The sequence below is a fragment of the Colletotrichum fructicola genome (genome assembly GCF_000319635.2).
Source record: "Colletotrichum fructicola Nara gc5 chromosome Unknown KSG_Nara_v1_contig07, whole genome shotgun sequence".
Lineage (NCBI taxonomy): Eukaryota > Fungi > Ascomycota > Sordariomycetes > Glomerellales > Glomerellaceae > Colletotrichum > Colletotrichum fructicola.
The window spans coordinates 4,442,288-4,464,555 of NW_027094057.1; the positions used below are offsets into that span (position 1 = coordinate 4,442,288).

The window sequence follows — 22,268 nt, forward strand, 5'->3', positions numbered from 1 at the left end:
TATCAACGGTCAGATTCCCTACTGATTGCTATGGTACAACTCCAGCTAATCATGCGTACAGAACATCATGCAGGCCTTTTTCTTGTTTACAACTCGTCGTGCGCAGCAGGGGTCTCAGACGCCGCCTCCTTGGGAGCCTCAGTTTCCGGCTCGGGGGTGGGCTCAGTGGCCGCAGTAGACTCGGTGCTCTCCTTGGGGGTCTCGACCTCCTCGACTACCACGCCCTCAGGAAGCTTCTTCTTGGCACCCTCACCCAGGCGGATAGCGTCAACCCAGTTCTCGACGCTTACGAGGTCGAAGTCACCCTCGTAGTGTCTCCACCAGTTGCGGCGAGCGTTCAGAGCAACAATTTCGACATCGCCCTTGAGGGACAGACCCTTAACAACGGAGGCGCCGGCGGTGTTCTCCTCGGGAACGGAGAAGAAGGGGAAGATCTTGCGCTGGCCCTTGGCGTACTTGTGGGCGAGCTCAGCAAGGCTGCTGAGAGCCTTCTGGGCCTTCTCGTTCTCCTTGGTGGGGACGAAGGCGAGGATGCAGGTGTGGGACTTGGGGCTGAGGCACTCTTTCTGGAGAGTCTCCGGGGTGGCGATGACGGGAATAGCGGGAGTGGCAGGAGCAGCGGGAGTCTCCTGGGTAGCGGGGGTCTCGGTAGGCGTCTCGGGCTCGGGGGATGCCTCTTCGGCAGCGGCGGGCTTGGCGGAGGATTTTTTGTCGGCCTTCTTGTCGGCCTTCTTCTCCTCCTTCTTTTCCGTCTTCTTCTCAGCCTTCTTCTTGTCCTTGGCGGGCGCAGGGTCGGGGTTAGGCTCGGCGACCTGAGAAATAAACTTGACGAGAACGTCCTTCTTCATCTCTCCGTCGTAGGTAATGGGTTCCTTGTCGCCGCCAGGCAGGAGAACCAGAGTAGGGAAAGACTTGACTCCAAACTTTTCGACGGCAGCAGACTCCTTGCTGCGGACCTGGCCAACCTTGACGGCGTCGAGGAAGTCAATGGCGACGCTGCGCAAGAGGGCGCTGGTGGTTCCCTTTTCGGTGAATAGAATGGCCTTGGGCTTGTCGCCCTCGAGGAAGGAGTCGAGATCCTTGTCGGTGACGCGCTTGACGTGGTTGGTGATCTTATCAACGACAGCCTCGACGATGCCGGTGGCGGTACGGGGGCCCTGGTAGTCCTCGACGATGGGCTTGCCGGGCTTCTTGCCGGGTCTCACGATCTTGAGAGTCGGAAAACCCTGGACGCCCATGCCGCCGCAGAAGGGCTTGTTGGCATCATCGTCGCAGTCGATGGCGGCGACCTTTGCGAGACCGTTGAGGTTCTTGGCGGCCTTTTCGTAGGCGGGCTTGAGGTTCTGGCAGTGTCCGCACCAGGGAGCGTAGAACTCGACGATCTGGTTGGGTGTGTAAGTCAGCGAACGCAGGCTGGAGGTTGGCCAGCGGGGGTGGCGGCGCATACCGAGGTGTAGTTGGAGTTTGCAATCAGCTTGTCGTAGCTGCGGGCGTCGAGCTGCAGGACGGGCGAGCTCTTGGTGTACATGCCGGCATTGACTCCGGGCAGGGCTGACAGCACGGCAACGCCGGCGGCGGCGAGCAGTGTGGGGTGATGCATCGCGGTGGATAAGGTCGAGTTGAGGAGCGACCTGAGTGGGGGGTCTGAAGGGATGTGACGCCAGGAAGATTTTAGTTGGTTGTGGTGTAAGAGAGGAGGAGGTGGGAAAGAGAGATTTGGACAAGAGCCGTGGGAGGAATTGTGTGTTAGAGCTTGGAACTAGGTTCAGGTTTGGCCGGAAGGGCAGCTCTCAAGAGAACGTCGTCTGCATTTAAAGACCCGTAGGGATTGGGGAACCTTGGGACGAAGAAGGGAAGCAAGCAGGTAAAAAGAAAAAGAAAAAAGGTGTCAAGTTGGCATCTTTTTCAATTTGGGAAAGAGGCCAGCGTGGAACTGTGAGACGCGAACCCCTCACCTAGGCGCATGGCCTGGTCCGATTGCCAGGCTCAATTCGACCGTGAATGGAACCGTGGAAATTTCCAGTCAATGACAGGCAGCCATTGACTGCTATGCAGTGCACCGTGCATTGTGCATTGAGGGAGGAGAGCAAGCCACGACCCCACACGAGCTGTTGGAGCTTGAGCCACATCTCTATCCAGGAAGTCAGTACGTATTGAGGCTTGACCAGCTGAACGGTGTGGCGCGGGGACCCTAGGTAGTGTACCCTGTAGCTTCCAGTACCTTCCCTCCACCGCAGGCAACAAGCAAGGAGGAAGATACATGGGCTGATGTAAGTACCTATCTCTCTGCACCCTGTGACTACCTCTCCCCGCCAGTGATGCCATGTACGTACAGTGGGGCCACTGAACGCTCAGCGATATGCAGCACGAGGTCCAAGAACATGTCTCCAACATCTCGGCGTTGCACCCCTCGTCGCATGTCCGGCCCGTGAGCGTCCTGCCCCCGAAATCCCGTCGATTTCTTCCCGCTCGACACATCCGACGCATCTTCAACTCTCACCGCGTCCGTTGCAAGCCCTGAACTTCTAGGCTTGCCCGCCACAACCCGCCCTGCCAGCCCACCATGGCCGACCCAATCCCCGATAGCCTGCGACAGGCCGACATCACGAGATTCATCAATCGCGCAAACCAGCTGCGCGACTTCAAGCCCGCAGTTACCTACTGGTGTGCGTGTCATGGAGTCCGCCGCACCTTCCCCGACCACCGAGGCTGACAGCGCATCTAGGCGAATACTGGGTTATCAACCAGATCCTGGCCAAGCAATTGCACAATGTCGACGACGAGAGTCTGGCCTACACCACCAACTTGATGGACCGTCTTGAGAGGGTAAGCAGTTTATCTTGGAATGAGACATACTCGAGATTCATACCTTAACACGCGGTACGGTAATAGACGAAAACCGAAAATGCTGCAGAGGAAGCCATCACGGACGATACCGTCGGACAGGCTTATGTGGAGCAGTTTGCCCAGGAGACATTCGATCGCGCAGAGAAGGTTATGCGCGCGAACAAAGTTACCAGGTATGCTGTCTCTGGCAAGTCCCATTCCCCAACAGACTTTAACGGATGTGTCTAATCAGGAAAACCGCCGATACCTATGATGCCGCTGCGACATTCTTCCTGCTAGGAAACATCTGGGGACAAATCGACGACGAGACACAGAAGAAGGTCAAATACGCAAAGTGGAACGCTGCTCGCATATTGAAGGCCATCAAGGAGGGAAAGGATCCCAACGAATCGAACCCCAAAGAACCAGAACCCGAAGAAGCTCTTCCCTCTTTGGACCCCAACGATCCTGAGGTCATGGGACTGGCGTCGCCACCGCCAGCTCCCACCGTCGAGGACGACCCGGAAACCGAGTTCTACAGACAGGCGGCAGCCCCCTCGGCTCCGGCCCCGCCACAAGAACCGAGCGAGCCCGAGCCCGCGCAGTCAAGCGTGCTTGACCTGCCTTCCGTTCCCTCAGGAAACGATGCGAACCCCTCGGTGCCGCAGTATCAGGGCTACTTTGACCCTCCCGAACAGTTCCCTCCATCGCCTCTGAGCCAAACTGGTGCGAACGATGCTGCGGCAGCAAACGCCCCCTCGGCCCCGTCGCCGTTTGCCGGTTCCGCCGCGCCCTCCTTTAGCCCTGCCAACCCCGCCTCTCCGTGGCAGCCACCGCAAATACCAAAGCCGACACCTCCACCTGCCGCTCCACAGTTCAAGCCCCCGGCGTCCGTTCCGCAGCAGCCCAAGGCGCCCGTCGTGCCCATCTCGAACAACTCTTGGACTCCCAACAACGGGCCAATGGATGATCTGGATCTACCCAAGGCACAGAAGCATGCAAAGTGGGCCATCTCCGCGCTCAACTTTGAAGACGTCCCGACGGCTGTTAAGGAGCTTCGCAATGCGCTCGCGGCCCTGGGAGCGCAGTAATAAAGCTAGAGCCACATGCATGATGCAAGGGAGACGACAACGATGACATGGGATTGCGATGGAATCAAACAGGCTTTGGAGAATCAAGGCCAGGCGTCAATGGGAATCTTTCTATACTTTCACCAGCACTGAATGCGTAGCATACACTTTCCAAGTCTCAACCTTAGGCCGTTCCGCCATTGACACGAATAACCTGTCCTGTAACCCATGATGAACCCTTTCCAGAAAGGAAGATGGCGACGTCTGCAATCTCCTCTGGTGTGCCGATCCTGCCGAAGGGGCTCATGCTTGTGACCCGCTGCACCATCTCTGGCGTCTTGTCCTTGTAGAAGAGGTCTGTACCGGTGGGACCAGGGGCAATGGCGTTGATGGTGATGCCCTTTGTGGCGAGGTCCTTGGCCATGTACTTGGTCATCTGCTCGATGCTGCCTTTCGTAGAAGCGTAGAGGAGGTAGTTGGGAGGTAGACTGCTAGATGCGAGGACTGTCGTTGAAAGGAGGATGATACGGCCTCCTTCGGACATGTGGGGAAGCGCTTTCTAGGACATGTTAGTCACAGCGGGCCTTTGATGTATTTGATGCGCAAAACCCCTAACATCAGAGACGAGGAAATGAAAGTCGTACTTGAACAAGGAAATAAGGACCCTTGACGTTGGTGTTGAACATGATGTCGAAATCCTCCTCGGTGGTGTTCTCGACGGTGCGCATTTGCATCAGCGCCGCATTGGGGATGAGCACGTCGATGCGGCCAAACTTGTCGACGGTGGCGTCGACGAGCTTCTGCAGCTCGGGCGTCTTGGAGTTGTCGGCCTTGACGGCAATGGCGCGGTCGCTGCCAATCTTGGAGACGACCTCGTCGGCGGCGGAGGAGTCGCTGCTGTAGTTGACGACGACCTTGGCGCCCTGCGCGGCGGCCGACAGGGCGATGGCGCGGCCGATGCCCTTGGAGCCGCCGGTGATGACGATGACCTTGTCTTGGAGCGACATGTTGAGCTAATGGATCGTTTTGGTGGATTTGCTGAGAGGTGTCGTGTGTTCTGGGCACGATGGATTACCAGGTCGGGGTTGTCGTTTAAGTCTATGGAACAGGATTCATCACGAGAGCTTGGCAGGATCTCTGGGGTCTTATATGGAATGGACGCTGCTTGCAGAGGCGCTCGCAAGCGCGAGGGGCGAGTCATCCCAATCGCGTCCACGTCGAAGGAACGAACAAAGCTCCATTGTCGGAGAAAGGAATGGCACCTCAGTGAAGCAGCGCTGATCTGCTTCCGAACATGTGGATTTGGAGCTATGCACGCGCTGCATGCCTTCGCTAGTAAAAGGCTTGTTCCAACGCGCGAAAGGCCGAGCTTGCGTGGGAGATACAAGAGCATGGTTTCTGGGTCACTTTGGAGGGGCTCGGCGGGCGTAGCAGGGCGGATAACCCCGCTGTTTGTGTCGATTAGCCATGTCTCGGACGGGGATTAGGAATTGCCGGATTGGACCTTTGTTGAGACCGAGCCGCGAGCTAGTTTGATGGTGAAGCGTCATATCTCAGTGCTGTGGAAGACGGAGCTTGGATCAGCTCAAATGGGATGGACTTTGGTCCGATAGGGCTGGCGGTTTGATGTTCATGACGTACCATACCTGGTTTGAATCAGTAAATGGGACTTCTGGGGCTGATCCAAGCTCCCACGGCTCTGTTCCGTCACTGTCGGGTTTGGAGAAAGGTGAGCTGTAAGCCCGAAGAGGGATCAATATGTGATTGGCGGGCGGGATTAAGGAGGATATGAGGCGCGATCTGAACGCCTCGATTCCCGAGCCGGGAGATCCCTTCCGCCACGGATATGATCAGCGTGCTTGTACATCCTGGCCTGACGGCGTTGTGGATTTGACAATGACTTGTCTTGGTGCCGGACGACATGGTTGCAGCAAGGCTGTAACCCGGGTATTAGCTTCAGTTGGCGTGCTGGAGTTACGCTTGATCTGAGTTATTCCGTCCGCGTTAGGACCTTCATTTGAGGCTGTCAGGAGGGGTGATGAAGAAATTCGGTCTTGTTGATGTCATCCGAAGCTCTGGACTCTCGACGACCAAAGCCACCCCTCACTTATTTAGAGACTTGGCGATTGTCACCGCTACCTACTAAGGACCTTGCATCACTCGTCAAGCTGCGATCCCTAGCTGCCATCGGGGTTAGGAGAGGAGATGCATGAGTAGGCGCGGAATTACAACGCTCTTGCAGAACATCTGGAGACGATGCCAAGCGTTGGACAGCAAAACCTCACGCGTACTAATGCGGTTTTGACACTTAGTCTGTTCCCGGAGACCATGGAGCCCACGGTGCCCACGGAGCACACGGCGGAGGTGGAGCAGCGCCGGGGTTCAGTGTACGGGACGGGGCCGCAACTGAAGACCAGACGTCACTTCAAGCTATGAGATTCCAAAAAGATATTGACCTGATATCCGATCAACCAGTCAAAAAAAAGCTCATTTGAAGTCATCCTTCTCGGCTCCATGCGCTAGACTGACAGTTCGTGAGCAAGATTCATAAGCAGCTGGCCTATCAAGAGACGCCGAGATCTAGATCTTCCCGATAAGGTACCGCGTAAATGTAGGTCCCAGACGAATATGGCAAAATATGCTCGCACCCCATGTCCAGCCGGAGTCTCCGTTACCTGTGGAGGCGCCAAAGATCCTTGTCGTTGACTGTCTGATGGTGTTGAGATGAGGGGTATTAGTAAATCGGAGCTGGAGTTAGTCTCTGTCTACGTGGTGACCGATAGAGCCAGGTGCCCTTTCGTGGACTGGTGCTCTGGTATATAAAGACAATCTAGTCCGGCCTATCCTCGAGAGACTGTCAAACTAACTACCGAATCAAACCCTCACTTTGATCTTGAGTTTTCAACTGCAACACCTAATCATTCATATCACATACTTCACCAACTGCACCCAACATGGCCTCACTTCCGAAGACGTACAAGGCGGCCGTGATCAAGTCGGTGCGCGCACCGCTTGAGATTGTCGACCAGGAGCTGAAGAAGCCCGGCCCCGGCCAGGTCCTTGTCAAGGTGCTGGCCTGCGGCGTCTGCCACTCTGACGTGGTTGTTCAGGAGGGAGGCTTTGGTGACGGCTTGTTCCCTCGAGTGCCCGGCCATGAGATTATCGGCGATGTGGTGGCAGTTGGGGATGGCGTATCAAGATTCCAGGGCGGAGAGCGGGTCGGAGGTGCCTGGCACGGAGGTAAGACCTTTCCCATGGGATAAGTAGCGAAGACATCTGCTAACATTTGACTGCTACAACAGGTCATGATGGAACATGTACCCAATGCCAAAAGGGTTTCTTCCAGACATGCCAAAACACGGCGGTCAACGGCGTCTCGATGGATGGCGGATACGCCGAGTATGTGCTTCTCCGGGCGGAAGCCGTTGTGCGGGTGCCGAAGAACATGGACCCAGCGGACTCGGCGCCGCTCCTCTGCGCTGGTGTGACGGTGTTCAACAGCATCCGCAAACAGGGCATCGAGCACGGCAGCCTCGTGGTGATCCAGGGTCTCGGCGGGCTGGGCCACCTCGGGGTGCAGTACGCCAATAAGATGGGATACAAGGTGGCAGTCCTCAGCTCGGGTTCGTCCAAGAAGGAGTTTGCGACGAAGCTGGGTGCGCACGAATACATCGACACCAGCGCGGAGGATCCAGTCAAGAGGCTGCAGGAGCTCGGGGGTGCTGCGTTGATCGTGGCGACGGCGCCTCACGCCAAGGCCATCTCGCCCCTCACTGGCGGACTCATGCCCGGGGGCAAGCTGCTAGTGCTGGCGCCGGTCGGGAAGCTGGAGGTGGACTCGGTGGACCTCATTATCGGCGGCAAGTCGGTGGGCGGGTGGCCGAGCGGACATCAGATTGACACGGAGGCGGCGCTCGACTTTGCGGCGACACACGGGGTCAAGTGCATGGTCGAGAAGTTTCCTCTGACGGAGGCGCGGAAGGCGTCGGAGCACATGATTTCGAACACGGTGCGTTTCCGGAGTGTGCTGGTGATGGAGTAGGCGGGCACTTTGTAACTAGTGTGTAATTATTCCGGCTGTTGTCGTTGTTTGCAAACGGTTTGCAGCTTCCCGTGTTCGGTGTAACAATGACAGCGAACGCATGTGTGTGTGTGTGTGTTGAAGAATGTGTCTCGAGGGAACCGTGACATATGAAGAGACGGGGAATAAAGAAAATTGGATGAACGGCGGGGCCGGAGACCGGGACATGCGCCGATGGAAGGAGCTACCTACGGGCCTCCTCCGTACCTACCTAAGGTATGATGGATGAGTTAAGATGGATTTTAGGGGAGGTGCTGCCCTTGTCATTGTGAAGCTTCCCGTCTTCGGTTATCAGGTGAAGCTTGGGCAGCAATGTGGTCGATATGGTACTGGACGTGGAGCGGCACAGCGACAGCGACGCGTGGGCCGGGCTGATTTGATTGTCCCCAGGTGCTATCGGGTGCTGCGACCGTAACCGCGACCCCTGCCGATAGGTGAAGAATTTCATCCACCTCCGCGACCGCGACACCAGCTGCCCCAACACCTCCAATGTCTCACTCCCACTCTCATCCACACCACACACCATACACCCTACACACCTCCTCCACCACCACCACGTCGAATCGGGCCATCCTCTCCGTCCCTCCACACATCCATTTGGCCCTTCTCACATCTCATTCTATGAATCTCAAAACGACAACCGCCACCACGACCCAGTCGTGACTTCATCCCACGCCACCCGCGCTGGAGCTGGAGCTGGAGCTGGAGAGCCTCCGGCTGCACCGTTGAAATGGTAAAACGAGACTACCACCAGAGGACCCCCCAGGACATATGGTTCATCAGCGGCGTATCCCTGGCAGTCCTCCCCTGGCCCGATGATCCCCTCAAGTCCAAAGCTCTGTTTCTCAATCCTATCCACGCGAGGCGCCTGGGCGGCAAGTATGACAAGCCCCCAAAAGGCGCTGACGAAACCAAGGATTTCCACTATCGCAAACGCACCATCTGGATCAATCTCGTCGTCCTCTTCCGCCTCCTGCTCATGGCACAGCATCTCTCCTTCGACCATGACAACTTCTGGAAATTCGTCCGCCTCAACTGGGGAATTGGATCCAATGTTTCCGACACCAAGTTCATCGTCAAACTGTACGCTGACCGTCGCGACGCATACCTCAACAACCGCCACATCCAAAGGCGCCATGAGGATCTCTTGACCGACCTCATTGACGCCTGGGTCACCCGCGGCGGCGACCTTCCCCTGCCCAGATGGCCCAGGAGAGACGACATCACCGCCGAATGGGAGAGGCTTTATGCTGATTGGGACCGCTTCCTCCAACACGGCGACTACTCTCTCCTCATCGACCCTGACGACCCCCCTACTCTTGGTCGCTTTCCTGAAGATCGAGGCACCCCTGCTCCCTTCAGAATCAAAGGCGAAGGCTTGCGCTCTCGCTCTCAGAGCACTGGCTATGACCGTGACCAGTCGTCTACCCGAACATCCATGGCCCCTCCTCCCAGAAATAACGACCCCCAACCCCCGCCCTCTCCTCCTTCTAGGCCTTTGACACCAAACGCCATGGAAGTCACCGTCGACGAGCTCATCGAGTCCGAGGGAAACCCTGCCCAGAAGCGCAAGCCCCAACCCGGCGAGCTCGATCCAACTCCCACCAAGCGCCGTTGCATAGAGGACGATCTACCCTCTCCATGGGCGAGAGCACCTAGTCCAGCTCTTGATAACGTGGAAGCGGACGCAACTCATTCCGAACCTGTATCTGGACCCACTGAGAAGCGCACATCACATCAATTGGTCGCCATGATTGAAAAGGCCACGAGTGATATTCAAGACCTTGGAACAAGGCATGAGGATCGACTTGATTCTCTCAACCAGCGTGCTAGTGAGCACAAAGATAAGCTTGAAGAGCTTAGAACCAGTCACGAGGGCCGACTTAATTCTCTCGAGGAACGTGCTGGAGAGCGCAGTGATGCGCTTAAGGAGCTAAGAACTAGGCATGAAGATCGACTGGATTCTCTCAACGAACGTGCCGGCGAGCACAGAGATACGCTTCAGTATCTCGAAGAAAAGGCCGGAGAACATGCTGGTATGCTTCATTCTCATGCGTCAAGGGCCGGCGAACACGGAGTCCAACTTCTAGAACTCAATACGAAAACAAACGATCATCGAGCCAGGCTTGCTTCTCTGGAATCAAAGTCCAGCAAAAGTGAACAGAGAGTGGGCAGTCTTGAGACGCGTACCAGCCAGTATTGGGGCTCTCTGTCCTCCTTCGAAATAAGGACCAACGCCCACGAAAAACAACTCGGCATTCTTGAAGCAAAGTCGGACCACCACAAGGACAAGTTTTGTTCACTCGAAGCCAAAATGGGCAAGCAAGAAACAGCTCTGAGTTTCCTCAAGACAAAGGTTAGCGAGCACGAGAAGAAGCTCAAATCGCCTCAGTCCCACGGCAATGTCGGCGAGCAGGCGATAATGCCGGGCCCCTCAAAGGCCAATGCTCATGCAGAGGCACTGCAATCACTCCAAGAAGACGCTGGTAAGCAAAGCGAGGCTCTTCAATCTGTCGAGCAAAGGGTAGATGGTCTTGAGAGGAAATCTAGCGATCAGTCGCATCAGCTTGGCAGCCACCAGAAGCAGATTGACGATCAAAAATGCCAACTGGACAACCATCATAAGCGGCTGGACGACTACCACAGGCAGCTCGACAATCATCACAACAAGATTGTTGCTCACGCTCAGGAGACGTTGCGGCAATCTCTCCAAGGCAAGGCGGGGGCGGACGAAAACATGACGCAGTCACTGCAAGAGCTTGAGGCAAAAGCCAGTCACCTACAAACGACCATTGGGAATTATCGGGCTGAGCTTGACACTCTCAAACTGAGACTTGCAAAATCAGAAGAGATGACAAGCCAGTTGGGCAAAACTAGTGTTCACAGTGCGGCTTTCACGATTCTAAGTTCCAAAGTCGACGGGAATCTAGGAAGACTAGTCTCCATGGAGGAGACCGTTGCTCAACTCACCAAGAATTCGACGACCAAGCTGAATGAGCATATGAATATCCTAAACTCCTTAAGAGCGTCGACTGCCATGCTTGACAAGACGAGCGGGGAGTCCAAAGCCACGCTTGATTCACTCGAAGCCAAGGTTGACTGGCAGAGCGAACAGTCTCAAACAGTCACCAAAACAATCGAAAGCCTTAGGAAAATGAACGACGTGTTCAATGCCATGCTTGACTCACTCGAAGCCAAGGTTGACCACCAAAGCGAACAGTCTCAAGTAGTCGCCAACGCAGTGGACAGCCTTAAGGGAACGAACGACGAATTCAACACCAAAGTTGAGTCTCTTGAAACCGACTTTGGCAAATACAGGGACCAGTTCCATACTCTCAAGACTGTCGTCGACAGCCTTGAAAAGACTACCAGCGAGTCTGCGAACGTCAAAACCCTTGAAGCCACGTTTGGCGAGCACAAAGACGAGCTCCACGCTCTTCAAAAGGCGGTTGGTGACTTTGATAGGACGACCGTCGAGCACGACGAGAACATCCGAGCGCTTCAAGAGCAGGTGAAGCTTGTTCGGGAATCTGGCGACCTCTCCCGTGATGTCCACAAAGCTCACAATGATCTTACCGTTTTCACAGCATCCCAATGCCAGACAGCATTGGAGAAAATTGATACATTTGCCGCAGACCTCTCTTCACTCCGCAAGGAAGTTGAATCATGTCGTCAAACTACCGACGAAGCAAGAGAATGGCAGACTCAACGTGAAGAAGCCAACAAAAATCGGGCGAGCCTACTAGACATTGAATCAATGGCAGCAAGACGAAAAGAACAGAGGGAACAGCTTGATCGAGACCATAAGCTTGATACCCGAATCAAGATTGCGGATGACCGTATCTCGCGTGTAGACGCAAGTGCCAAAGTCACGACGAAGACCCTCAAAGGGATACAATACCGGCAGCAAGAGTTTGCAGAAGAGGTCGATGACCGGCTGGCCACAACAGGCAAACATCTCGCGTCGGTAATGGCGAGGGTGGAATTATTGCGGAACAGCATGGATAAAAGCATGAGTGCCAGGCTTTCCAAGTTGGAAAGCGGGTTGAAAAGCCAGAGCATAACCAGCCCTGCTGTTGAAGAACGTCTGGCGAGAATGGAGGATGCTATCCAAACCAACACCACATTAATCGGCAACTGTAGGACATTGGTCGAAGTAAGCAAGACGTCGTTAGATCAACAGTTCAGCACCCTGAGCAACCGGGTTAGTCTGCTGGAGCAGCGACTCAACCGTCGCATGGCTGAACAGGAACAGTCTGCGAAAGCTCAAGCCATGCGAATGGACCGCCTGGAGGCTGCGTTGGCGCAGCAGATGGGTACAAATAGCCAGTTCCGTGGGTAGGCCGCATCCGCATTGTGTTCATGTGGCTAATGGGCGCCTTGAACTCTTTTGGGCTGTGACCGACTGGCACGGTAAACAAATATGTCGACATGCTGGAACAAAAGGGAGTCATGAACCTCCGAGCCCATTCATGACCTTGTACAAAACAGATGGGGCGATGTCTTGAAATTCGAGATATCTGAATGGTCTTAGTTTGGACGAGATCATGACAGTGATACCTCATGGAACGCGGGCGACCTGATTGACTCTCGCAGGCTTCCATTGGAAACCCCTCCTCCACTACTGTCCCCTCAATGCTTTCCACTCGTCCTCTAACATTGAGTACAGAAGCACGTCCCACCATTGTCTCTCGTGGAAATGCGACTTGCGGTAACGGCCCTCTAGAACGAAGCCCAGCTTCTCGTACAGATGCTTCCCGCGGTCGCTGTATTCGACGCAGCCCAGACTGATGGAGTGGATGTTGGCTTTTCGGAAGGCCCAGTCGACCGCCCAGTTGATTGCCTCAGCGCCGTAGCCCTGATTTCGGTATGGCTTCGCGATGGAAATGCTGAGGACTGCGAGGCGATGGTGATGGCGGTAATTGTCGCCCGCCTCATCGTTGAGTGCAACCACGCCGATTGGTTGAGGACTTGCTGCTCCGTCTGCGGCGGGGAGACAGATGATGACGCCCAGGAGGAAACCTTGAATCTCTAGAAGCAATGAATCACTGCGGCGTCTTGTCTGCGGCCGTAATACATTGGAGTCTCCGAGTGCGAACCCGACCGGGTCGTTTTTGATCTGATCGTGAAACCACCTCTTGTCGTCCTCGTCATCTTCAATAGCCCTGAAGATGAGCCTCCCCGATTTGAAGGAGTTTCCCACCAATTCTTCGTCCATTGTAGAAGAGCTGAGTGATTATACTTGCTGCAGCATATACTGTCTTTTGATTGGACTCAACGCAATTGTTCGAATATTTCTGAATGTGACTTGGTCAAATTCTCTTGATACTCGCCCCAAGGAACCAGCGATCTCTTATATCTCGATGCCTTGTCAAAAACTGAAAGTCTCCGCCGGTATGGCTCATGGCCGCCGAGACAAGCTGCGCTGGCAGGACACCCGAGACAAGGCAACGTTGCGATGTTTCCATTGAGTCACGCCGAACGAGTGCATGTTACACAGCAGCCAGCCCTTGTCACGGCCCTGCCACCAAGCTTCGTGGCGTCCACTCGGAACATGATCGATCGCACTGTCTTGACAAGCAAACACGCAAGAGATCTGCACCAGGATACATAAAACGAGCGTGCTTTTGAATTGCTTTTCTATGCCCCTTTGGCCGTTTCCTCGGCATGAGTTGGTGGAATTATTTTACGTTCATTAATTAGGTACAGTAAGTTTACGTCTACAACCGGTCTTCCCTCAACGAGAAGGTCTGCACGACAACGATATCGCGGTTGTCGCCGGCCCCCCTGTCGCCCCCTTGACTTGACTCCTTGGAGGCTTCAAAAGTCAGTTCTGTCTCGCTCTCGTTGTCGCGCTTGCCCTGCGACTCCCACACGCGGCGCTTACCCGAGGAAAACTTGTTCTGGTTCTCGCCCTGGTCGCTGTTGCTGCCCAGCTCGTGGGCCTCGGCGTCGTCCTTGGCCATGAAGGTGGTGAGACTAAACGGCCCACGCCGTTGGTGGCGGCTGGCGCTGCTGTTGTTGCTGACGTCCTTGAGGTGTCCGCCATGGGCGGAGGGGTTGCCGCGCTCCGAGTCGTGCAGCGCGGAGGGGCCCATGGAGGTGAAGCCGAGTCGGTACCCGACCATGCGGAACAGCGGGCGGAGGGTCGCAAGGCTGCCCGCCGTGATGGCCAGACCCTGCTCCGTGGTGGACCAGATTGCAATATCTACGGTTGCATCTGCGGGAGCGCGAGTCAGTACCTTGACCAACCTTAAATTCGATCGTGGGATACCCCGATCGCGAGTGAAAGAGGAAGAAAGTGGGACTTACACAAGAAATCAATGTTTTTGAAGTCCTTGACGAAAGGCATGCGGACAACAACGGCTGCGCTGGCACTGGAAGGACAGGTCAGTGGAGAGTTCCAGGAAACGAAGATTTGAGGGGCATCACGAACATGCAGGCCATGGCCATGATGGGAATCAACGCAATCTTTGTCTTGCGGTCCATCTTGAGCTTCCAGATCAGAATGATGGGGAGAATCGCAAAGGTGAAGTCGCAGATGACGCTGAAAGCGCTGTAGAGGTAGGTGAGGGCGATGATGACGTCCATATTGATGCAGTGTCCGTTGGTTGCGCCGGTGTACTGCTCCCAGAAGAAGGAGATCGGTTGGCACTGAAGCAAAGTAACGAAGAAGAAGACGACGCCGGTGCAGACGGTGCAGAACATGACAAAGTAAATGATCCAGATGTCGATCTTTCGGACGGTAATTCGAAGCAGGAACCAGCCAATGGAGATTTTGGACGAGATCATCGACAGACAGTACCAGAGATAGCAAAACCACCAGAACTAATAGCCATTAGCAAACAATTCTCGAGACGATGAGCTTATCCTCAGAAAACTTACCTTCATTGCGTCTGCCCGATCCTGTGCCTCCAATACCCAGTAATGACGTCCCGTTCCATAGTGAATACCTGTGAGTGCGCATGCAACGAAGAGAGCGAAGAAAACCTAAGAACAATCCAGTCAGTCCTGATCCAATAACCCAGATCGATGCGGACGAAGGGCTCCGTACCATAGCAGCCAACATGCAGTAGTCGTCGAATCCAAAGTTCTTGACGAGGCAGATTCGGGCATAGCATCGGAGGAGGATCGCTATGCCGGCGGCCGTGACGAGCGTGACGCCGACGGCGAACAGCTCGGGGCCGCGGTTCTCATTGTCTTCGGCCGTCGCCATCGAATCGAAAGAATTGAAGTCGTATGATGTCGATGCGATACTAGTAAACGCGGTCGAACGAACGAGTCGTGTCCAAGGAGGGACCTGGCGCCGAGAAGAGCCGCAACAAAATGGGACGGTTCGTTCTAGAGGTTCTCCATTTCATGAGGGACCGGACGAGAAGGGAAGATGGAGGGACCGGTTCAAGATATGGATATGCACCCCCGAATTTGGGAGTGGAACTTCCCACGCAACATGCCGTGCGTGCCTGCGTGTGATGTGTGCGGCCTGGCCCTGTCAGTCATGCCGTGAGTGGAAGGCCGAATGTGTGCGCACCCCTGGATCATCACACACACACGCAAGTGTGTGTGCAGACCTGCATCTGGCGGAATCCACGGTACACCCCCCCCGGCAGGTTCCATCGGAGTTCGACCAGAGCCTTTCCTGTATGGGAGACCGATCTTCAGCGTTGGGCTGTGATGAAAGCGGGACTTGAATCCTTCTGGCTGGGTCCCCTCCCCTCTCACCTAGGTACCCTCGGCTTTCCATCCTCGAGGCTTTGGGCCTTTGGCTCAGTGTGAGTGTGTGTGTGTAGGTAGGTATTCAAGATTCAGGGCCGCGGTTGTCAGCAAATGTCGGCAGATGGGGCATACCACATCTCGGGTAATCCAGCCTCACACACTATCAGCCAAGTCGGTCTTAGCTGGTGCTCTTAGTGGCCGGTGAAATGGCCATGTTCAGTTACCGTCCGACGAGCCCATTGTCTGGAATGGCTTCCCCCGCATTAGCTCCGAAAAGCGAACCTCGGGGATCCCTTCCGCCAAGGGGCTCACCACGCGTGGGAAGAAAAGAATTGGGTCCCTCGGGCCCACGAGAGGGTCGCAATGGGTCCCCTCCTCAAACACCAGACAGACAGGACATTTTTTCCCGATCCTTTCTTGCCTCTCACTTTACAGTTTACCAGCTTCCCACGAGGCTGGTGACAGGGAATCAAATCCACTGCGACGAGGACGACGAGGGGACTCGACGAGTTGAGTCGATTTGGGGGCCGAGTGCGGCGATGAATCGCCCGCATCTGGAAAAGCGATGGTGACATTCGCACGCTCCATCTATGCAGTGATGGCTCTTGGCGTGTCAATTGTTTCTCTTAACGGCTTCCATATGAGAGGGGTCCGGAGAAGAGGAGCATATTCGCATCCTCTTTCATCCAAAGAGAGGCCATCTTCAACGGACCGGTCCCGGCATCAATTGAGGGGTTCGTCGCGAATGCTTCCTTTTTGCGCCGTCTTAGTTGCATCCCCTATGGAAGCAAGCCTGTCTTGTTCACGCTGAACCGTTTTTTCACTGTGTTGCCACTTTATTTCTCTTTTTGCGAAAGACGCGAAGACTTCGCCTCCAACTGCCTCTAGTGAAAAGATCAGCTTCGCCGTTACCCAGTCTTTTAATTCTTCAAGTGTCCAGCCGCAGCCGCCTGTCAAACGTGCGCCGCCCACATTATCTGCCTGTTCACCACAAAACCGAAGCAGCCATCTACAAATACGGTAAGCTGCACGCCAGTGGACGGAGGCGAGCTTCTCCGTCAGAACAAAATTGCTGCTAATGCAGGTTCAATGTTGGGAAGTGCACTAAAGAACTTTTAGCACAGACATTGTCTTCAAGGTGACAGGCACCGTGGCAACGTCGGCAATGAGACGGTGTTGGGAGGCCGGGCAGAAAAAAAGAAAAAAAAAAAAAAGGGGAGGAAAAAGGCAATGTGGGAGGAGACGCGGAACGCGGGACACGGGAGGGAGAGTCAGAAGAAACGTGAACATGAACTACTCTCGATTCAGGAACTGATTGTCTCACCGGTCCGCTCCACTCGTATTACGGTGCCATTGGCGTCCGTTTTTGGGGGCCCCGTCCGGGTCCAAGCCGTCCATCGGCTGTCTTGTGTGGTAGGCTGCAGCCATTGACACTCTCCGGCTCTTCAGCCCTCTTCTTGTTTGTGCGTAGCCAAACCATTTCCTCGGGCTTCTTCGAAGAATTCCCGTGGAATTGTGGCTTGTTGTCGACTCGAGTGGTGAGACACCATGAGTTCATGACAGGCACTGACTGACTCTAAAATGACATGGTGCAGGGTCCAAAGCCTCGAAGAATGTCCCCCGTGGCCGCCTCCAATCTCTTTTCTAATTCGGTGCCGAAACTTAGACTATTACCCAAATCCTCGTCATTGGAGCGGTGGTTTCATTAACCCAGTGCCAAGGTCGCCGACCGTCTGACAGGTCGACGGTTACCCTCACTTACCATCACCTCACGGTCTCACCAGTCTCCCACACGCTTGGCTGTTATTCCCAGCAAGCTCGCTATTCCCAGCTTCCCATCCTGTCGGAATTCATCGGACAAATACCCAAAATCGCGGTCAACTTCGTCCGTTCCCACTTTTGCCATCGCATTGCGTCAGATTCACCCTTGTTCGTAAGTACGAGCAGCGCCCGGTTATCACGGATGCATGTCCGCTGGTCCCAATTAAACCAACAATGCCTGCGCGCACTGATATTTGGAGGGCAACCCCTTCGCCGTCCGGTGGAGATAACATGCCGACCCCCAGCAAGCGATCTTCCATCGACTACTACTTCCATAAGGCAGGCCCAGCAAAGTCCCAACAGAGAACCCAGCAAAATCCTACAGAGCAGAAATTCAACTCGCGAATCGAAAGTCCAGTCTCTTGCTGCCCTTGTCTGTGGTGGTATCGAGGTATCGTTGGCGCTCCTCCGGTGACATGGCGTCCCAGATCCGGTCTCGCTGTCTGTTCCTCCAGACATAATAGACCTTAGCAGCCGCGTAGATCACCACGTTGAGGCTTGCGACTCCGACCAGCGCCCTATTGCCACGGCGGTACTCCGGACGATCGTCTCGTCGGTAGATGTTGGCGCTGATGATGGATTGAAGTTGAACAGACATATTGTAGAGCGCGGCCTAGACCGTTCTCGTTCTGACGGTGTTGGAGTTGCGGCTCGCCCAGCCAACTTGCCTTGTCAAGTGTCAAGGAAACTCCTAGAAAGGGTAGGTGCATTGACACACTTACATGGGATGGGGGGAGGGATAAGACAATAGTACGATTACCAACGCATAGGTGGCCCATCTGCTGACGCCGGAGGGGATCACTGCAAGGGCAATGACACAGGGGAGCAGCCATAGCTCGACGAGAATGCCAAGCAATGCCCTCTGGTTGATCTTTTCTGAAATCCACGTCAAGATGAGCATCTATTGATGTTAATTCTCATCGAAAGTTCCGAAGAAACCCTAATTGTTTCTGCTCACATTGATCGTGGTTGCAACTTGGCAAGGGATACTAAGTAGGTTAGTGTCGAAGGTATCGAAGCCCAATTGTCTTAAGGTTAGAGTTAGGTATTGATCAGGTGGTCCGGCTGGAATAGAAAACGTAAGGCCGATCATGTAGATCGGCCATAGGTCGTAGTCACACAGCGACTCCCACAGCATCTTCAACGTTATGGCCTGGCGGTTGTGCATATCGCTCTTGGACGGATCATCTCGTAAGATGCGATTCACCATGATCTTTTCTTCATGCTCGGTGAACCATCCGTTAGGCCGCCAAAGCGCCTTTGTCTGTGTGGGAGAGGGCACCATGATAAACACGGACCAGATCCCAATGACTAACGTCAGTACGCCTTCGAGAAGGAATAGCCTAAGCTCGGTCAACATCCGCATGTCAGCAGTGGAAGAATGAAACCTCACCACCGCCATCCCTCGTAGCCATGGTACCCTTGAAGACGGAGAAGGCCGTACGCTAGTAACGGCGCAATGACATCGGTTAAACGATTCGCCATCCAGAACAAGGCCAAACGGAATGGGAGCTCAGTGCTCTTGAAGAAGTAGGACATGTACTAAAGTAGAGCAAGAGGTTAGCGGATGAAGGCCGTTGGTGGCTGAATTAGGACATGACGTGGACGTACTAAGATGACATCGGGTATGAAACCGCCCTGAAGCAGCCCAATGATTGCGCGGGTCGCCAGGAACGAAGACCGCCCGTTGAGCCAAAATTGGGAGGCGCTCACGATGCTCCAGAGGATCATTTGTGCAGGGATCCAACGATCACTAGGCTTGCGTGTTAACAGCACGTCGCAGCATCAGAGCGGCAATTGCGTATGGGTATCAGCGTACGGTCCAATCTTCTTACTGACCAATTGACTCGGCAATTCAGCCAGCAAGAAGGAGACTCGGAATACCGTCTGACCAAGATTGTAGTCATTCGTGTCCAAGCCTAGATCTTCCAGAAAATTGTCCGAGTTGGCCTGGCTAATGTTGGATCGGTCTAGATCGAGTGCGAAAAACGCAAGGCAAGACCAAGCTGTCACACGCCAGTCAATTTTCCTGATCAGTGGTATCTCCTCGGCCCAAGTCCAGCGAAAGTTCGCATCGAAACGATGTCGGTTCTCGTATTTGTCTGACGGCTGGAAATACACCGCTAGTTGGGGATCGTCGAATACGGAAGGTTGAGTCGCAATGTCACCGGGCCTTTTCGAGGTGTTCTGACGACGCCAGAGACTGGACAGGTTAGTTGCCGGCCGTTGTGTCGCGCTTGAGCCAGCTTGGTCTTCCAGGATACGTTGCCGAATGTCTCGCGTTGTCTCCGAGTCCGACGGCAGGGTCGCTTTCTCGTCCACGGCTCGCATGCCGATGCTGAGTACAGACGCGGTAGCTGAGGCGTTCACGTTGTCTTTTGGGTCCATCGTGTTGAACTGCGTTCGGATATTGAAGCGAGAGGTTGAGTAGCATGCGCTGCCTGGTGAGCGGGCTTTAAATTGTTAAATCATGTATTGACACTTTTGTTGGGACCGTCATTGAGCGGTCAAATGGCAAGCCCATTCGTCCTTGGCTACTGCCGCTCGATTGAGACTGTCTTTGTCGAATCTTCGTCATGTATAAATCTACTTTGCAGTCACATCATTGCGAAAGTGCGGCTTGTGGTTGGCCATGAATGACGGAGAGCATCTTGGCAAATGGCGTCAAACGCAAGGGCGATGGTATATAACATCAAGTGATCGGAGTGACGAATGCTTGGGACCTGGATATGATGGTCGATTTGACGATGTTCCAGTTCCTCCTGTCTAGGCTATCTGCCTGACTTCGATGCAGACCATGTGCATGTTCCACATCGAATTCAAGACACGCTGTCGAAGTATTCTCTTCACTTGAATACACATCGTCTCAGATCCAGTCTTCTTAAATTATACATGGTAAGCTATGATGTTACTCTCATGAATGATGCACCAGAGCTCATAAAAGCCAAGGCCAGGTAGGTCGGAGTTGATGGTGAAATCGTGCGGAGATATGGCAAAACCTTCCTACTTCTTGGCAGGTGGCAACCCAAGCTCGCATAATCAATCGACTTGAGTCCTCATGCAGGCTTATCACATTGCAAAATAGTTCTGTTCCAAGAGACATCAGACCTAGCTTTGTACTCAAAGAATTGATAATAACTAAGGTGCTAAGGTGCTCACGTCGTTCCGCATCTATGGATACTGGGAACGACATCACCTGCTGCATTGTTTTGACCACTGAAAAATCAAGGAGAACAGTAGAAATTGTTCGTTCACACTTCTTGAGTCGAGGGATTGATGTCGTTACTTGAGATCACCAAAGTCTCTCGGGTACCTGCCGATGACGGGGCTACTTGTAGGAAAGACTTGCCCGCAAGCTTATTGGTTGCGACCATTTGGGCCACGCTTTCTGTGTCGCTAATTCTCTCGCGGTTTTTGCTCAAGCGCGTGAGAAGAGGCCGCAGGGTAGCCAAAGAAGCGCAAGTAATGGCCGATGTCAACTCTGCGAGAGACCAAAGAACGGGTTCGAAGTTGGACCATGTTGGATCCGGCAAAAGCGTAAGAAACTTGATTCTCATAGCGGATATAGCCACGGTCCTTGAAATAATTGATCACAGTCAGATTTCAAACTGGCAAGTGAGGTTGACTCGCTGGGAAGAGCAACTTACAAGAAGCCGACGCTGAAAATGCCAATAAGGAAAGCTTTTTGTGAACCGGGAAGCTTCAGTTTCCGGATGACTGGGAGAGGAAGAATCATGATGATGATGTCGGTAAATATGTTGAACAGAGCGCTGATGTACCAGGCAATGTGGGCATTAGGAACACACTTTGCATGAACGCTAGGGTTCCAAAATCCTTCCAGAGGGATGCATGCAACAAGTGCAAAAGTTCCTTGTCCGATGCCCCAGACCGCTACCACCACAATCATGGCAATGTAAACCACACGCATGTTCGAAACCGACATGATGCGGTAGTATTGGAGTAGGAACACGAGTTTCACAACAGCGAGAGTCGTGATATAGAAAAATAGGGATACAAAGAAAGCCTTCGCATTGTCAGCTGGCGAGAAAATACACAAAATGGACTTACGTACCCTCTGGTATAAGACAAGATCTTCTGGCGACAGAGTCGAAGCATGCCGCCCCAGACCATATCTAGTCACTGAGAGGAACCCCTCTATGAGTATCGTTACGGTTGCCGGAGATTTTCGTACGGGTCAACTTACTTTGAGTTATACTGATTCCGCAAGCAAAAATCATTGACTGCCTGATTGTTAACTTCCCCTGGCCAATATCCAGCAAACTTGAGAACTGACCAATGCTAGAAGGGCTACCCAGTCGTCTGCCCCCCATTGATGGATTTTTGCACGTGTCCATGATCGCAGGAATACCATTAAACACGACAATAATAGCAAGAAGGCGACGACGCCATATGCCACCGAAGACTTGTCTTCGAAAACATGCGGTGGTGAGTCGCTCATTTTATTGGAAGGGTTTGATTGGCAAATGAATGTGAACCTGCATTGTCAAGCAACTTTTGGATATGATGGCCGGTATGATACTTATAAAAAAGAAACCAAACAATAGAATTGACGAACCTTTTCCTTTGATCAGATCACCAAAAGTCATCAAAGAAAGCATAGGCAACTAGGTGAATGAAGAGGAAGCCTAAAATTGGAGGCGGTCCTATGACAGTGCAGTTCAACAACTTAGCGCCGAGTCAGTTGAACGGATTTAGTTAGCAACGGCTGTGTATAGCCGCCACTTACACTGACG

At 53.9% G+C, this 22,268-nt stretch overlaps 9 protein-coding genes across 9 annotated transcripts; 3 read left to right on the top strand and 6 right to left on the bottom strand.

Moving 5' to 3' along the window:
• Positions 1 to 86: 86 nt before the first annotated feature.
• Positions 87 to 1,600, bottom strand: CGGC5_v012990 (putative protein disulfide-isomerase; the record flags this gene model as incomplete). Its single annotated transcript, XM_032036421.1, has 2 exons — positions 87 to 1,382; positions 1,448 to 1,600. 2 exons carry the CDS (start codon positions 1,598 to 1,600, stop codon positions 87 to 89), a joined length of 1,449 nt encoding a protein of 482 aa, XP_031884443.1.
• Positions 1,601 to 2,563: 963 nt separating this feature from the next.
• Positions 2,564 to 3,917, top strand: CGGC5_v012991 (Vacuolar protein sorting-associated protein VTA1-like protein; the record flags this gene model as incomplete). Its single annotated transcript, XM_032036420.1, has 4 exons — positions 2,564 to 2,666; positions 2,726 to 2,826; positions 2,893 to 3,020; positions 3,080 to 3,917. 4 exons carry the CDS (start codon positions 2,564 to 2,566, stop codon positions 3,915 to 3,917), a joined length of 1,170 nt encoding a protein of 389 aa, XP_031884442.1.
• A 163-nt stretch (positions 3,918 to 4,080) lies between these two features.
• CGGC5_v012992 (NADPH-dependent aldehyde reductase-like protein) lies at positions 4,081 to 4,903 on the bottom strand (the record flags this gene model as incomplete). Its single annotated transcript, XM_032036419.1, has 2 exons — positions 4,081 to 4,455; positions 4,541 to 4,903. The coding sequence occupies 2 exons, from the start codon at positions 4,901 to 4,903 to the stop codon at positions 4,081 to 4,083; spliced, it is 738 nt and encodes a 245-aa protein (XP_031884668.1).
• A 1,947-nt stretch (positions 4,904 to 6,850) lies between these two features.
• patD-0 (Alcohol dehydrogenase patD) lies at positions 6,851 to 7,938 on the top strand (the record flags this gene model as incomplete). Its single annotated transcript, XM_032036418.1, has 2 exons — positions 6,851 to 7,136; positions 7,199 to 7,938. 2 exons carry the CDS (start codon positions 6,851 to 6,853, stop codon positions 7,936 to 7,938), a joined length of 1,026 nt encoding a protein of 341 aa, XP_031884667.1.
• A 769-nt stretch (positions 7,939 to 8,707) lies between these two features.
• Positions 8,708 to 12,319, top strand: CGGC5_v012994 (uncharacterized protein; the record flags this gene model as incomplete). The annotated part of the gene is made up of 2 exons (XM_066152781.1): positions 8,708 to 12,181; positions 12,233 to 12,319. The coding sequence occupies 2 exons, from the start codon at positions 8,708 to 8,710 to the stop codon at positions 12,317 to 12,319; spliced, it is 3,561 nt and encodes a 1,186-aa protein (XP_066007843.1).
• A 279-nt stretch (positions 12,320 to 12,598) lies between these two features.
• speG (Spermidine N(1)-acetyltransferase) lies at positions 12,599 to 13,195 on the bottom strand (the record flags this gene model as incomplete). The annotated part of the gene is made up of 1 exon (XM_032036416.1): positions 12,599 to 13,195. One exon carries the CDS (start codon positions 13,193 to 13,195, stop codon positions 12,599 to 12,601), a length of 597 nt encoding a protein of 198 aa, XP_031884669.1.
• A 502-nt stretch (positions 13,196 to 13,697) lies between these two features.
• On the bottom strand, positions 13,698 to 15,519 carry CGGC5_v012996 (uncharacterized protein; the record flags this gene model as incomplete). Its single annotated transcript, XM_032036414.2, has 8 exons — positions 13,698 to 13,795; positions 13,865 to 14,197; positions 14,290 to 14,354; positions 14,414 to 14,805; positions 14,863 to 14,967; positions 15,032 to 15,233; positions 15,395 to 15,460; positions 15,509 to 15,519. The coding sequence occupies 8 exons, from the start codon at positions 15,517 to 15,519 to the stop codon at positions 13,698 to 13,700; spliced, it is 1,272 nt and encodes a 423-aa protein (XP_031884693.2).
• A 2,329-nt stretch (positions 15,520 to 17,848) lies between these two features.
• Positions 17,849 to 19,902, bottom strand: CGGC5_v012997 (putative transporter; the record flags this gene model as incomplete). Its single annotated transcript, XM_066152782.1, has 6 exons — positions 17,849 to 18,127; positions 18,275 to 18,415; positions 18,473 to 18,857; positions 18,908 to 19,056; positions 19,126 to 19,267; positions 19,334 to 19,902. 6 exons carry the CDS (start codon positions 19,900 to 19,902, stop codon positions 17,849 to 17,851), a joined length of 1,665 nt encoding a protein of 554 aa, XP_066007842.1.
• Positions 19,903 to 20,765: 863 nt separating this feature from the next.
• On the bottom strand, positions 20,766 to 21,973 carry SAT4-5 (Satratoxin biosynthesis SC1 cluster protein 4; the record flags this gene model as incomplete). The annotated part of the gene is made up of 5 exons (XM_032036411.2): positions 20,766 to 21,090; positions 21,162 to 21,538; positions 21,587 to 21,654; positions 21,719 to 21,755; positions 21,809 to 21,973. 5 exons carry the CDS (start codon positions 21,971 to 21,973, stop codon positions 20,766 to 20,768), a joined length of 972 nt encoding a protein of 323 aa, XP_031884613.2.
• Between the last annotated feature and the right edge of the window lie 295 nt (positions 21,974 to 22,268).